Source organism: Pristiophorus japonicus, chromosome 10, assembly GCF_044704955.1.
Source record: "Pristiophorus japonicus isolate sPriJap1 chromosome 10, sPriJap1.hap1, whole genome shotgun sequence".
NCBI lineage: Eukaryota > Metazoa > Chordata > Chondrichthyes > Pristiophoridae > Pristiophorus > Pristiophorus japonicus.
In genome coordinates this window covers 161,960,413-161,975,183 of record NC_091986.1, presented here as the reverse complement: position 1 = coordinate 161,975,183, position 14,771 = coordinate 161,960,413, and the positions used below count along the sequence as shown (strand labels likewise).

The 14,771-nt window shown below is 45.5% G+C and overlaps 1 protein-coding gene and 1 pseudogene across 9 annotated transcripts in view; one reads left to right on the top strand and one right to left on the bottom strand.

The window, feature by feature from the left end:
* The window catches only part of atp8a2 (ATPase phospholipid transporting 8A2), an 889,999-nt gene that overhangs the window by 811,063 nt on the left and 64,165 nt on the right, over positions 1-14,771 (top strand). For all 9 annotated transcript variants that reach the window (XM_070892260.1, XM_070892256.1, XM_070892257.1 and 6 more), the window contains 2 exons: positions 5,979-6,067; positions 10,289-10,393. In XM_070892260.1, the coding sequence (XP_070748361.1) occupies positions 5,979-6,067; positions 10,289-10,393 (194 nt within the window). The remainder of the gene's footprint in view (positions 1-5,978; positions 6,068-10,288; positions 10,394-14,771) is intronic.
* LOC139275407 (U2 spliceosomal RNA) lies at positions 5,590-5,828 on the bottom strand (annotated as a pseudogene).

The following is a 14,771-nucleotide window of genomic DNA, read 5'->3' as shown; positions in this document are numbered from 1 at the left end:
GAAACTACTTCACCCAGAGAGTGGTGAACCTGTGGAATTCTCTACCACAGAAAGTTGTTGAGGTCAATTCACTAAATATATTCAAAAAGGAGTTAGATGAAGTTCTTACTACTAGGGGGATCAAGGGGTATGGCGAGAAAGCAGGAATGGGGTACTGAAGTTGCATGTTCAGCCATGAACTCATTGAATGGCGGTGCAGGCTAGAAGGGCCGAATGGCCTACTCCTGCACCTATTTTCTATGTTTCTATGTTTCTAAGTGTGATGTGCTCATTCTTTTACATTATTACACCAAGACAAGTTGCACAGAGAGTCTGATCATAACTCTTGTTTTGTATGTTCATTTGCTGTGAAATAAAACAGCTTAATGATTCCCGAGATGCTAAACTGAGGCCTTGTCTACCCTCTCGGGAATGTAAAAGATCCCATGGCACTATTTTGTGAAAAGCAGGGGTATTCTGCTGGTGTTCTGGCCAACATTTATCCATCAACCAACACCAAATTGGCTGCTCTGTTTTCTTACACTATAACAATAATTACACTTCAAAAGTACTTAGTGGGCTGTAAAGGATTTTAGGACAGACTGACACACTAGTAAGTGTTTCATAAGAACATAGGAATTAGGAGCAGGAGCAGGCCATACGGCTCTTCGAGCCCGCACCGCCATTCAGTAAGATCATGGCTGAACTTCGACCTCAACTCCACTTTCCTGCCCGATCCCCATATCCCTCGATTCCCCTGGAGTCCAAAATTCTATCAGTCATGAATATACTCAACAACTCAGCATCCACAGCCCTTTGGGGTAGAGAATTTCAAAGATACACAACCCTCTGAGTGAAGAAATTCCTCCTCATCTCAGTCTTAAATGGCCGACCCCTTATCCTGAGACTATACCCCCTAGTTTTAGACCCTCCAGCCAAGGGAAACAGCGTCTCAGCATCTATCTTGTCAATCCTCAGTTTCCTCAGTCTGCCGTCAAAAAAACTGAAGAGGCACACGTGTTAAAGACATGAATGTCCAGTACAGATCACCCCTGGATTACACTGTTATATAGTTATATAATGGGCAATACAGGCATACCACTAAAGCCAAGTCCCTAAGACTGCTTTACAGGAGTGACGAGCACTGCTGTTGAGAATGAGAATATCTAAGGCAGGACCCTAAATATGTAACATGGAGGTAAGGGGAGAAAATTGGAAGACAATGGAAAATGGAACTGTATTGAAGCCCCTAGTCTTTAAGCCATATTGTCATGTCTATTTTGGAACCTTAATTTATATAAACATTTACAAGGAGAACTCAAAACTAGACCAAAGCATGTTAACTCACTTACCAATCTTTTTTGGTGAATAAAACACTTGAACATATTTTAGAAATCTGTCGTAAATGTACAACTCTATTTTAATCAACATAGGGAAAAACTTATACGTAGGTGCATCAATATTTTTCTGGTAAAATATTAACAATTTAATAGTACAAGCTTAATGAATTTGCTGGGTTTTACAGTATTTTCCAAGTAGAATGTTAAACTGTCATGTCTTTTGTGAGAGCTAATTATTACCAGGCACTGAGGGATTAACATTAGTTCATAATTTGCATGCAGAATGAATACGAGATGAAGAAAGATGTGTCTAGAGCTTGTCATTCTGCCAGTGTCATTAAAATCTCCACTTTGCCTTCATTCTCGAATTGTTACTGCAACCTCCCAAATGGAACAGTCCATTGGGCCACCCCACATTGCCACATTTTTAATTTGAGACTTTTTCAGAAATAGAAGCTAAATTTGGCATAAAATTTGTGCAAGTTCTTATTCCCTGAGCTGGATTAACCCAAGACGCTTCACAGGAGTATTATGAGATTTTAAAAATTGACACCGAGCCGCATAGGAGAAATTAGGGCAGGTGACCAAAAGCTTGGTGAAAGAGGGAGGTTTTAAGGAGCGTCTTGAAGGAGGAAAGAGAGGCGGAGAGGTTTAGGCAGAGAATTCCAGAGCTTAGGGCCGAGGCAACTGAAGGCACGGACAACAATGGTTCAGAGATTCTAATCAGGGATGCTCATGAGGGCAGAATTAGAGGAGCGCAAACATCTCGGCGGGGGTTTGTGGGGGAGGTGGGGCGCAGTTGTGGGGCTGGAGGAGATTACAGAGACAGGGAGGGGCGAGGCCATGGAAGGATTTGAAAACAACGGTGTGTGATTGAAAATTCCTTTTTAAATTTAACTGGTGGGGATATGCATAGTCCCGGAAGTCTTGGGAACACGTTTCTGGGATATAAAAAAAAAGACTTGATTCTGTTCAAATAAAACTCTCTTTTGAAGAGCCAGTTTGAAAATATCAAATTCGATTGAAACTCCTGAAAGAGAGAAAAATGGATTTGAATTTCCAAAAAAACAGTGTCGATTGATTAGGCTCCCATACTGGTAAGAAATTCTAGGAAATAAACTATTAAAAAAATTAGTTACTAAGAGTTAGCTTAGTTCTTAAAATTACTGTTTTTATAATTGCATCTACTCAGGTGGAAGAATGTCTATTTTAAACAGAATCATTGGGCTCAAAATTGGCCCACCCCTTTTTTCGCCGCACTCACCAGAGATGCGCTGACTTTGTGGGCTGAAAAGGGCCCGGATAAAATCTCCCCCGATTCTGGCCGCTGTGTTGCTTCTCCCGGGACTTGGCGTGGCCAGTCGATTAGGGGGCGGAGCTAGGGCCCTGTGCCAGAAACAGTGCCGGCAGCTCTCCACATGCGCGTTGGAGTGTGCGCGCATGCGCAGTAGCTCCTGCCCCCAGCCTCTGTGTGCGTGCTGCAGCGTGGGACTCGCTGTATCCTGCCCCTATCCCAGGCCGAGTGACCTCCCACTGCCTTCCCAGGCTAGAAGGCCACAACAAGCAGGTTGGTGCGGGGTCCAAGCCGAGGCGGGGGGGCAGGTGGGCGGGGGGGGGGTTCTGAACTGCATTGTGGGTTCGATATCCAACCCCATGGGGGGTAGGGGGTTCTGATCCCGTGGGCGATCCGATCCCCGACCTTTAGGGAAGATCTGATCCCCAGACGTGTCCGATCTCTGACCCCAGATGCTGTTCTGATCCTGGAGGGTTTGATTCCCAACCCCGGGAGGTAGGGTTGTTTGTAAGGGGCGGGCTGATGGTGGGTGAGCTTAGGTGGCTGGGAGAATCTAAGAATTCCGAGCAGGAGGTACTTCTATTTTTTATTTGGATATTTTGAAAAAATTATGTCAATATGTTTTGTCTCTTCACTATTATTTTTGTAGTTTAAGCTTCCATGAATGCTTCTGTTGTACAGTAAATTAACTTTGCAAAGTTTGTCATATGATGTCCTGTATAGCTGTTTGATCCTATTCACATTCTTTAGTGAAGTCATTAAGTTCTGCTGGCCTCCGATGTACCTACCTGCGCTGATTTCTTAACTCTCCGCAAGGGTTTTCTGTGGCCACATTTGCTGGCCTAAGTTAGTTTGGAGTAACTATTAGCTAGCCAAAGTGGCCTAAATGGCCAAAACGGGCATAGGTGGCTGGAACTCCACCTTTTGGAAAACAAACTACACTAAACTAAAATAAATCCTAAGTAACTCACTTACACTGGCGCAAATTGAATGTGCAAAATGAGGATTTTTAAGATACTCTAGAAAAATCAAGTTGCTCCAAAAAAATGGAGCAACTCCTGGCCAATTTTGAGCCCATAGAATGGTTATAGTACAGAAGAAGGCCATTCGGCACCGAGCCTGTGCCAGCTCTCTGCAAGAGCACCTCAGCTCGTCCCACTCCGCCGCCCTTTCCCCGTAGCCCTGCAAATGTTTTTCATTCAAGTACTTATCCCATTCCCTTTTGAAAGCAGTGATTGAGTCAGCCTCCACCACCATTTCAGGCAGTGCATTCCAGATCCTAACCACTCACTGCGTAAAAATGTTTTTTCTTATGTCGCCTTTGGTTCTTTTGCCAATCACCTTAAATCTATATCCTCTGGTTCTCGACCCTTCTGCCAATGGAACCAGTTTCTCTCTATCGACTCTGTCCAGACCCCTCATGATCTTGAACACCTCTATCAAATCTCCTCTCAATCTTCTCTGCTCTAAGGAGAACAGCCCCAGCTTCTCCAGTCTATCCACGTAACTGAAGTCCCTCATCCCTGGAATCATTCTCGTAAATCTCCTCTGCGCCCTCTTTAAGGCCTTCACATCCTTCCTAACATGTAGTAACTATGTTAAATGACTGTTACTTATGTGCTGCTTCATCTTTTGTTTAATTTGGGAATATTTTTAATTTAAAAGAAAGTCTGATGTGATGCATTGCTGATTTCAAAGCCTGAAATTAGATATTTTGGAGGCAGAAGATACGTCTAGTTATCTAAAAGCAATTAACAGAGTTAACAATATTATTCAACAGGTACTGAAAGCTTATCTAGATCTCGAGGCAAGGAAATGCATTCTTAAAATTAAGTGGAGCTTGGGCTCACTCAATAAGTGATACAAGATACAAGAGCTGAATTAATCTTAAGATAAGAAGGTTCGAAAAGATCCAGAAAATAACAATTGTGCTACATGGCACTGAACATTTATCAATCAGAAATTGTGTTTTTTTAATCAGATAAGGCATTGGTCTTGTTTGCTTCCACTGCCCCCCCCCCCCCCCTTTCCCTTTGAATATGTTCTGTTGATGAGGTACCTCACTTTCGTGACCATTTTCATGTGTGATCACAGGCAGTGAGCTTTTAGTGTTTTTAGGGCTAGGCATCACCGGCAACGTTGTTTTTTTTTTCCCCCACCGGACATCCGCAGACGCACTTTTTGCACAGGTCACTGGACAGCAATGAAGCATGGGGATGTCTACTGACTTTTTTAAGTGAATCAGAGCACTGTCACTGTACCCTCAGCTTAGATCAGCTAATTTAGTACACCTCAGTATACAATGAACGTGGGCCCTCCCAAGTCTGTATAGCAGAATGTCACACTAGGCAGTGCACTGTCACCACCTGTGTCTGAAATAAAAAATGACTTTGTTATTGTAATTAGTTGTATAATTTCAAATTGCAGCTTAATAACATCTGCTGCATCTGAAACTATTGCACAGTCAACAATGACTTTTGAATGACCTGTTCAAAACAGGATGTTTCCAGATCTTAGCCTGCTTGAACTCTACAACATAGTAACAATCTCAGATAAAGGACAAGGCCTTGATAGTTCACTGTAAAATGTGCCCTTTGTGGCTGTATTTTAAGTTAATCCATATATTCTCATGGGCCTTGATCTCCAAGTCTTTGGGTATGGTACGGCACAGAACAAATCTGTCACACTGTTATCATTGAAAGGTTTGTCACCTTAAAACTGACAAATGAACTCTTAAGACACCTGCTCATCAGTATGGTGTGAAATAGATAACGTTGCTTTGTGACTAAATTAGGATAAGTGACCTTTCCACCCAGTTTAGACTGTGTGCAAGAATAGAGAGTCCTTTTAGTGTGATTTTTTTTTTGAAATTCGTAGCCAATCGTTCCAATTCTTTGTCAAATCACAAACGCCAGAGGTCACCTTGGGCCCATTCAAGGATCACTCTGCGCCAATGCTCTTAGCCAAAAGGCCTAGAGCCACTGCACCGTTCCTGGAAGTACTGCAATACCAGGTTCGTGCCATGGAGGTGGATGGGTCAGGTCCCCCACACACCTCCGTGGAGGTGGATGGGTCAAGCCATCCCACCCACCTCCTATTTCCAAAAAAGCAAGCATATACCTTCCTGATCCAGGGAGAACCACCTTGGGGTTATGGTGGTTACTCCCCTGTCAGGTCAGTTACGCATGATCTTAGCCAAAAGGCCGAGAAGCGTCCTTTTAGTGTGATATGGAGCAGTCAGCAGAACTGCTGCACACACATAATAGCCTTTGCCTTCTGTGATCTGTTCCATTAACTCCTCTCCCCACCCCCATCACTATTACGATGGATGATGAATATTTCATGTTTTATTCTCTCTCTTGCAGGCTGGGATGATAGTGAAATGTGGGACGTTCTGGTTTGGATTGATTGTGGTGCCCATTGCGTGCCTGCTAAAAGATGTGGTTTGGAGAGCGTAAGTATTACTGAACTGTAACAGCAACAACGAGCATTTATATAGCATCTTTAACATAGTAAAACAGCCCAAGGAGCTTCATAGGAACAAAATTTGACACTGATCTATGAGATATTGCGACAGGTGACCAAACGTTTGGTCAAAGAGGTCAATTTTAAGGAGTGTCTTAAAGGAGAAAAGAGAGGTAAAGAGACGGAGGTTTAGGAAGGGAATTTCAGAGCTTGGGGCGTAGGCAGCTGAAGGCATGGCAGCCAATGGTGGAGTGATGAAAATCGGGGATATGCAAGACTTGGAGGGGCGCCGAGATCACGGAGGATTACAGGGCATGAGCTTACAGAGATCGAGAAGGGGGAGGCTATGGAGAGATTTTGATAACAAGGATGAGAATTTTAAAATCGAACTAGATAAAAGATTTGACTGCCTGAGGCTGGTATGGAAAGTCACTTTGTCAGTATTCTGTCTTTATAACGGTAGACAGGTCAGAGCTGTCTTTAATAGGAGAACCCTATTTAAAAGACAGTAAGCTCCAATAGTGTACACACAAAACACTGTGCCGTGCCAAGTGTTCTGATCCTATATTGCTGTGTTATGTCTGTACCTGGGGAGATGTCATCCATGTTTTATGTCAGTGCATGTGTCCACCAAGATACAAATAGCTCATGTGGTCTAAAGTTTTGCTTTTCACTTTCTAGAGAATTTGAGCCCACAAAGGTGGTCGATTGAAAAAGAATAGATAATGCTGTAATTGATGAAAAAAAATTATTTTAAATTTTAAATGCAACATTAAGCTTTATTCTGCCTGAGGGGGTCACAGAATGCTGTAACCACTGTAATACCATATGTATTGCTTACGCAGAAGTTTTGTTTTGAAGTTCTTATTTATCTTGGGACTTTTAGAAGTTATTTTGGTGGCTTGGGCAAAGGCTGTTTTAAGGTGGGCATGAAGTGATCCGCAGTTAATAAGTGTAAAGAATCTGCATGTCAGTTGTTGTGCTGAATACAAAGCTGTTTGGGTATGCAAGAGTATCTTCAAGTGCTTTGTTGTGATGATTCATTAAGGATTCATTTTGGGAGCTAAATTCAGCGACCTTCTTCCCATCCCACCCACCCACCCACTACTTGGACTCGTCTGGCGGTTCAACAATTGCTGTCCCTCTCTACATATCCCTCCAAACTGTCCATTCACTCACAAACAATGCCTTGCCATCTACGACTTCATTTGCAGATGATAGTATTAACATCCTGGCTTTGACTGAAACATAGTTCATGGGAGGTGACACATTGTCCCGACCTCTACTACCTGCCCTGCCAAACCATGTGACAGCAGCAAGTCACTTATCACTAAGTCACATCTTGGGCTCTCCCCGTACTCCACCGGCCCCACCTCATTCAAATACCTCATCCTGTTTCATCGCTCTCACCTGTCTTTTAAATCCTCATTGTTTACAGCCTCTCCAAGCCCCAGCCTGTTTGTCCTTCCTGAGATATCCTCCCTCAGCCTCTGCACAATAATTCCTCATTCTTGGTGACTTCAATCTCCATCTCAACAGCTCACTCCTCTGAATTCACTGCCCAGCCAAATCTCTCGCTCCATATAAACGCTTCTAACCATATTTGTGGCTACCAGCTCAGCCTCACCATCTATTATGTTCCCTCTACTCAAACAGTCTTTATCACTGACGAGGCTTTCTCTGTATTCCTCATCACCCATCTCTCTTCCTCCATCCAATGCAACTTCCTTCTGTGTCTGCTCCTGGAACAATTCCCCTCCCCCCCCCCCCCCGCCCCCCTCCTTTCCAGATCACTTACAACTGCACTCTCAAATTCCCAATTGTCTAGTTTTTGGCACTTATCTGTAGCTGTTAATTTGCTCAACCACACCATCACCTTCACCTTTGATGCTATTGTTCCCAGAAAGCTTCATCATCTCTCATCACAGTTGTTCCCCCTGCTGTGGCCCCCATCTTCACCCCCTCAAGTCTGAGGAGCCCAGATTTGTATGTATCCCACAGCGCATAATTCAGTGCAGTACTGAGGGAGGTGCCAGCTTTCGGAGGAGGCTCCATCTGTACTCAGGTAGACATAAAAGATAGCACTATTGTAAGAATAGCAGCGGGATTCTCCCAGTGCCCTGTCCGATATTGATTCCTCAACCAACGTCACTAAAATAACTAATTCATTATCTTGCCATTCATCTCATTGCTGTTTGAAGGACCATGCTACGCATAATTTGGTTGTCGCGCTTCCCTGCATTAGAACAACGACGACCCTTCAAAACATACTTAATTGGCTGTAAAGCATTTTGGGACATTCTGAGGTCATGAATAGCACTATGTAAATACCTGCTCTTTATCTCTTTCTTTCTCTCTCTTTTTCCACACTCTCTCTTTCTCTTTCCTGGTGCACAAACTGGCTTAGCCATCCATCACCAGATCTGGCTGAACCACATCAATCTCTACCGGACTGCTTTATTTTCTGCCAAAATCGCCGAGTAGCCTAGCATAATCCTGGAAAATCAAGATAGATTCTGATTTTTTTTTTCGCCACTACCAACCACCTCGTTAACTTTCACTCCCATGCTCTCTCCACCCTCACCTCTAATAACGTGCATGAAACTTTGCTTTTTTGATCCCCAAGACGTAGAACATGAGGGCAATTTTAAACTTGCCCATGGGATCGGGTGGAACACCTGTTTTACAACCGCCCAATTTTACTCTGCATTTACTTCAGTGGAGAGTAAAATGACGGCTGGCAACTTGGAGGCCCTGCCAATCTTAATGGCAGGGCCTCATTTAAATAAAAGAATGCGAACTCCCATCCGACAGCTGGCTAAGTTGACAGCCTGGTCAGTAGGCAAGAGCAGAGAATTGCGGCAGGAGGCCTCAGCCGCGGACCAGTGAAAACAGTCCTTAACAGCTAATGGAGGCTCTGACCACAATCGGGGAGAGAGGGAAAGACTGGGCATGATCAGGGGGAGAGGGGAGGCACTGGCCATGATCTGGGGAGAGGAGAGAGGAGGCACTGGCCACGGTTAGGGAGAGAGGGGAGGCATTGGCCGTGATCTGGGGAGAGGAGAGGGGAGGCACTGGCCATGATCTGGGGAGAGGAGAGGGGAGGCACTGGCCACGGTTAGGAGAGAGGGGAGGCATTGGCCGTGATCTGGGGAGAGGAGAAGGGAGGGGAGGCACTGGCCACGATTGGACTGCAAGGGGAGACACTGGCTGCGATTAGGGAGCAATGGGAGGCACTGCTCATGATCCAGGGGATGCTGGGAAGAGGGGTGACACTGGCCATGATTAGGGGAAGAGAGGAGACACTGGCCATGATCGGGGATAGAATGGGGAGGCTGTGGCCATGATCGAGGCGGGGGTAGAGGGAAGGCACTGGCCTTGATTAGGGGGAGAGCGGAGGCACTGGACACAATCGTAGGGAGGCATGTGGGGAGGAGGTGTGAAGAGAGGCACTGGCCACAATCATGGGGAGAGGGGTCTGGCCATGATCGGGAGGGACGGATCTGGCCAGGGGAGGTGAGGACCCCAGTGTAAGGGAGGCCCAAGGCTTCCTTGTGAAGCCCGGAGGAGCACTCTTGCCTCTCCTGGCCCACAAGGAAACCTGAAAAATAAATTTAAAACTCTTCTGGCCCAGAATCCAGCTCGGGGGGCAGGTTTTGTCTGAAGGGGAAGCCGACACTTTCACCCCGCTCAGTTCTCAACTTGAAATTGCAGATCGGTCTTGATGACATCATCAGATCCGCTCTGCATATTTATAACAGGACCCCGCTTCCTTCCTGAGGGTGTCTTGCTCGCCTGCTCAAAAGAGTAAGTTAATATGGGGACTCGGCGGGGGTAACTGACGCCTGTTATTTTAACTGCCCCCTTGCCCGGTTTCTGCCAGGCGAGGAAGTTAAAAATGGGCCCAGTATTCGAGTAGCACTATAAGCAGGTTGAAGTTTCATGATAATAGTAGTGTTATTTCAATCATGGTAAGTGAATTGGTACCTTGCAATTTGTTTCAATAGCAACAAAGTTTCACTATATTTAACTTTAAGTATATTTCTCTCTATACAATTCATAGAAAATGTGTTTTGTGTGTACAATTTAGTGGCAAACTATTCTGATTGAGCTCAACATGTTTTCTATCAACTTTTAATGTGTCTTCTCTTTTCTGTCTGTTTGTTTTATGGAATATTAAACTCCCAAAAATCGTGCTGTGCTCACCCAGAGGCTGGCATACTTACCATAAGACTTTGCTGGAGGAGGTTCAGGAACTCGAAGCCCGATCCCAAGATCCATCAAAGGCGGTACTGCATGGTATCAGTTCAAAGAGGTAGGATAATAGAATGGTTACAGCACGGAAGGCCATTTGGCCTGTCGAGCCCGTGCCGGCTCCCTGCCCTTTCCCTGTAGCCCTGCAAATTTTTCTCCTTCATATACTTATCCAACGCCCTTTTGAAAGGTAAGATTGAGTCTGCCTCAACCACTCTTTCAGGCAGTGCATTCCAGATCCAGAAGTATAATAACAGTGATACAGACACTCTATGCATAAGCAGGCCAGCACTTCTGTATGAAAGGTTTGTTCAGAAGAAGAAAGCACGATTTGTTCACAAAACATTCTCCTGTCATGGCACAGGGACATCTAGGGGGAGACTTTCGCCTTCATTTTCGGCAGTTTTCTCAGCGGTTACAACTGTTTTTGTGAGAAACCGCCCGGCAAAAGTTTCCCCCTTACTTTTTAAATGGAATTGCCCACATCTCGAAACGACCGCCGGGAGCAAACCACCAACGTCCACCGCCAAGAAAATCGCCAGGGCGTAAGTTTGGCCTCAACGGAAACCCATCCAGATCGCCGAGGGAACCGCCCTGTGAAAGCTGCTTAAACAGGGCGGTAGGTGAGTACTCTGCAAAGAAAGGTAAGTTAAAGTTCTTTGTTTATTTATTTTTAATTGTAAAACAGCAATTAACTGTAAAACTATCTTGGGAATGTTTTTATTAACTTTTTAGTGACTTTTTAAAAAAGTTTTCCTCCCAAGGCCCAACCGCAGTCTGAGTAAATTTTTAAAAACATTTTAAGAACCGTCCGTTTCACCTAGTTTCGCCTTTAACTGCCGAGAATATTGGTCCAAGATCCATTTTCTTGTTGGGTGATATTTTTTACTTTAATTATGGAAATTCTCGCCAGCATTAGTTGCAGAATGTCTTGGGATTTTTTTTTCTGGGCGGCAATCGGGCGTTGAGGGGCTCCAGGGAAAATCTAGCCCCTATTCTTTGGTGAGGCTGTTTTAGGAGAGTTGGAAAATTCTACTGTATGGACAAACAAAATTGTCCTCATTCTTTCCCCTGCCCTCTTCCCCCCCCCCCCCCCACTCCCAAATAGTAGCAAAAGCATGTATGAGGAATATTGCTATGAGTATGGCTAGTTCAGGAACAACATTTACATTGTTGATGTGTTTGTCTCTATACACATATATGTTTGTTTGTGTGGGTATACAATTCATTGTAGGATCTCTAACCCTAACCCTGTTGCTCTGTGTGTACTCTGAGTCAAAGTACATTCTGCATACTTGGGGCAACTCTTCACCATAGTTTTGCCTGCTCTATACAGGTTAGTAAACCAGTCGCTGTACTGTATTCTGCACCCATTCAATCAGAATATTATTTCCCTCTGTAGTGTATGGTTAAAAATCGCTGCCGTATTGCCACCACCAATTCGTTCAGAATACATTTGTACTGTGATTGCAATTCAAGTCTCCTTTTTCTTATATTTTTGTTGTGACAGTTAATCATTTCACTGCTCTTTACAGTCACATTTAGACATTTCTGTTTTTTAAATTGTTTTGATGCCAGTACCCTGTATGGGGTTTGTGGTGTGCTGCAGTAAAGTTCAGGAACAACATTTACATTGTTGATGTATTTGTCTCTATACATATATATGTTTGTTTGTGTGTGTGTGTGTACACTTTATAATTTGTTATATCCGTAAGACAAAGGTCCTCTACCAACCTGACCCCACCACACAGCACTGCTGCCCGATTATCAAAATCCACAATGAGACCTTGGACAATATTGAACCATATTCCATACCTCGGGAGCCGACTGCCAGCAAGAGCAGACATTGACGACGCGGTCCAACACCGCCTTCAGTGCGCCAGTGCAGCCTTCGGTTGCCTGAGGAAGAGAGTGTTTGAAGACCAGGACCTCAAATCCGGCACCAAGCTTATGGTCTACAGGGCAGTAGTGATACCCGCCCTCCTGCATGGCTCAGACGTGGACCATGTACAGCAGACACCTCAAATCGCTGCAGAAGTACCACCAGGGCTGCCTTCGCAAGATCCTGCAAATCCATTGGCAGGATAGACACACCAACGTCAGTGTTCTTGATCAGACCAACATCCCCAGCATTGCAGCACTGATCACACTCGACCAGCTCCGTTGGGCGGGCCACATCATCCGCATGCCTGGCACGAGACCCCCAAAGCAAGAGCTCTATTCGGAACTCCTGCACGGCAAGCCAGCCCCAGGTGGGCAGAGGAAACGTTTCAAGGGCACCCTCAAAGCCTCCTTGATAAAGTGCAACATCCCCACCGACACCTGGGAGTCCCTGGCCCACGACCGCCCAAAGTGGAGGAAGAGCATCGGGAGGGCGCAGAGCACCTCGAGTCTCATTGCTGAGAACAAGCAGAATCCAAACGTCGACAGCGGAAGGAGCATGCGTCAACCCAGGCTCCCCACCCACCTTTTCCTTCAACCACAGTCTACCCCACCTGTGACAGAGACTGTAGGTCCTGCATTGGTCTCCTCAGTCACCTGAGAACTCGCTTTGAGTGGAAGCAAGTCATCCTCGACTCCGAGGGACTTTAAATGATAATTTAAAGTAGGTTCTCTTCATTGTTTAATCTTTTCCTAATTGGGTATAACATTATATTGTGAATCACAGACAATGCATTTCAAACAATGTTGCAGGAATATTGCGCCTGAATTGAATCAGGCCACCATGCTGTGGAGTGGTAGAACTCATAGCGCTAGATTTTCGACAGGTTTGCAACTGTGTTTTCACCCGGGTGAAACACAAAAATTACTTTTTTTGGCGTTAAATGAGTCGCACAACATTTTGCGCCCGGGCACAAATTTCAGCAGTGGTTTTGTGGCGGCGCTCGCCTGATGTTTTCACCATTTGGTTGACGTCAATCGGCGTGCAATGCTGTGCTATCACCCCGAGCGGAAAATTCAGCGATATCGCCCGATTTATCGTCCGCCCGGGAACCCACCAGAAAAAATCAGTTGGACCCAGAGCGCATCTGGTGCTAACTGCGCCATCTTGAAAACGGAGCAGAAGTTCAGTGCATAAAAGGATTGGGAGAAGAAGGCTGCGTTTTACACAGTGAAGTTTTATGAGTTTATAGTTTGTTTTAAAAGATATTTAAGGACATTTTTCAAATGGGATTATTCCTGCCTGCTTTTTCTATGCAGCGTCGAGCTGGAAGAAGGCATTTTGAGCGTAATTGAAGAAGTCACAGACGTATAGGGAGGAGGCCTTACCCCCCATGAGTTTACAGGCATCAGCACTCATACCTGCAGCTCTCTGAGGCATAGAGCATTAGAAGGTTGCGTTTCCGAAGAGGTATGCAAGCTCATTAAGGCAGACCGACAGCCTTCCAGCAGCAACAGGACTGCACTGCCCGTCTAGACAGCACTTGCCTTCTATGCCTCCGGCTCCTTTCAGGCATCAGCAGGGGACATATGCTCCATCTTGCAGTACGCTACACATTGCTGCATTCGCCAGGTGACTACTGCACTGTACGCATGCAGGATGGACTTCATAAAGTTCCCAATGACCAGGGAGACCCAGAGTGAGAGGGCTGTAGGTTTTGGATGATTTGCTGGCTTCCCCAAGGTTCAGTGCGCCCTTGATTGTATGCACATCGCCCTGCGAGCACCTTTACTCAATCCAAAGGTTTACAGAAACCGAAAGGGATGCCACTCCATGAACATACAAATCGTCTGCGACCATACTCAACGCATCATGGCAGTCAATGCCCAATATCCAGGGAGCATCCATGATGCTTTCATCTTGCGCGAGAGCAGTGTCTCATGCCTGCTCAATTGTCAACCCCAAGGCCAGAGCTGGATGCTGGGGGGCAAAGGCTACAGCCTTGCCACCTGGCTCATGATCCCCCCTCCAGAACCCTCCGACAGAAGCTGAGCATTGCTATAATGAAAGCCATATAGCCACACGCAACATCGTTGAACAGGCAATTGGAGTGCTCAAGCACTGCTTCCGATGCCTGGACCACTCTGGAAGCAGCCTGCAATTCACCCCTCAGCAGGCCTCTGAGTTCATTGTGGTGTGCGACATAACTTAGCCATCATGAGGGGACAGGATTTGCCAATGGACACAGCAGGAGCACCTCGAGAGGGGGGAGGAGGACAAGGACGAGGAGCCTGGCGAGGAACCCATGCCACCACCACCACCACAGGGGAGGCCTTGTGCAGTTTTCGTCACTGCAAAAAGCCTCACGTCAGCAGCTCATCATTCAACCTTGCTTGAAGAGTGAACCGCACGTTTGACCGTTGCCTGGCCACTCTATTCCATCATGTTGACTATTCCCCCTCTTACTCTGCAAATGAGACACTACATAGGAATGGTTACGGTGAACAAAAGAATGTAATAAACATTGTAATCTTGTTAAACATGATTTTGAAACTTA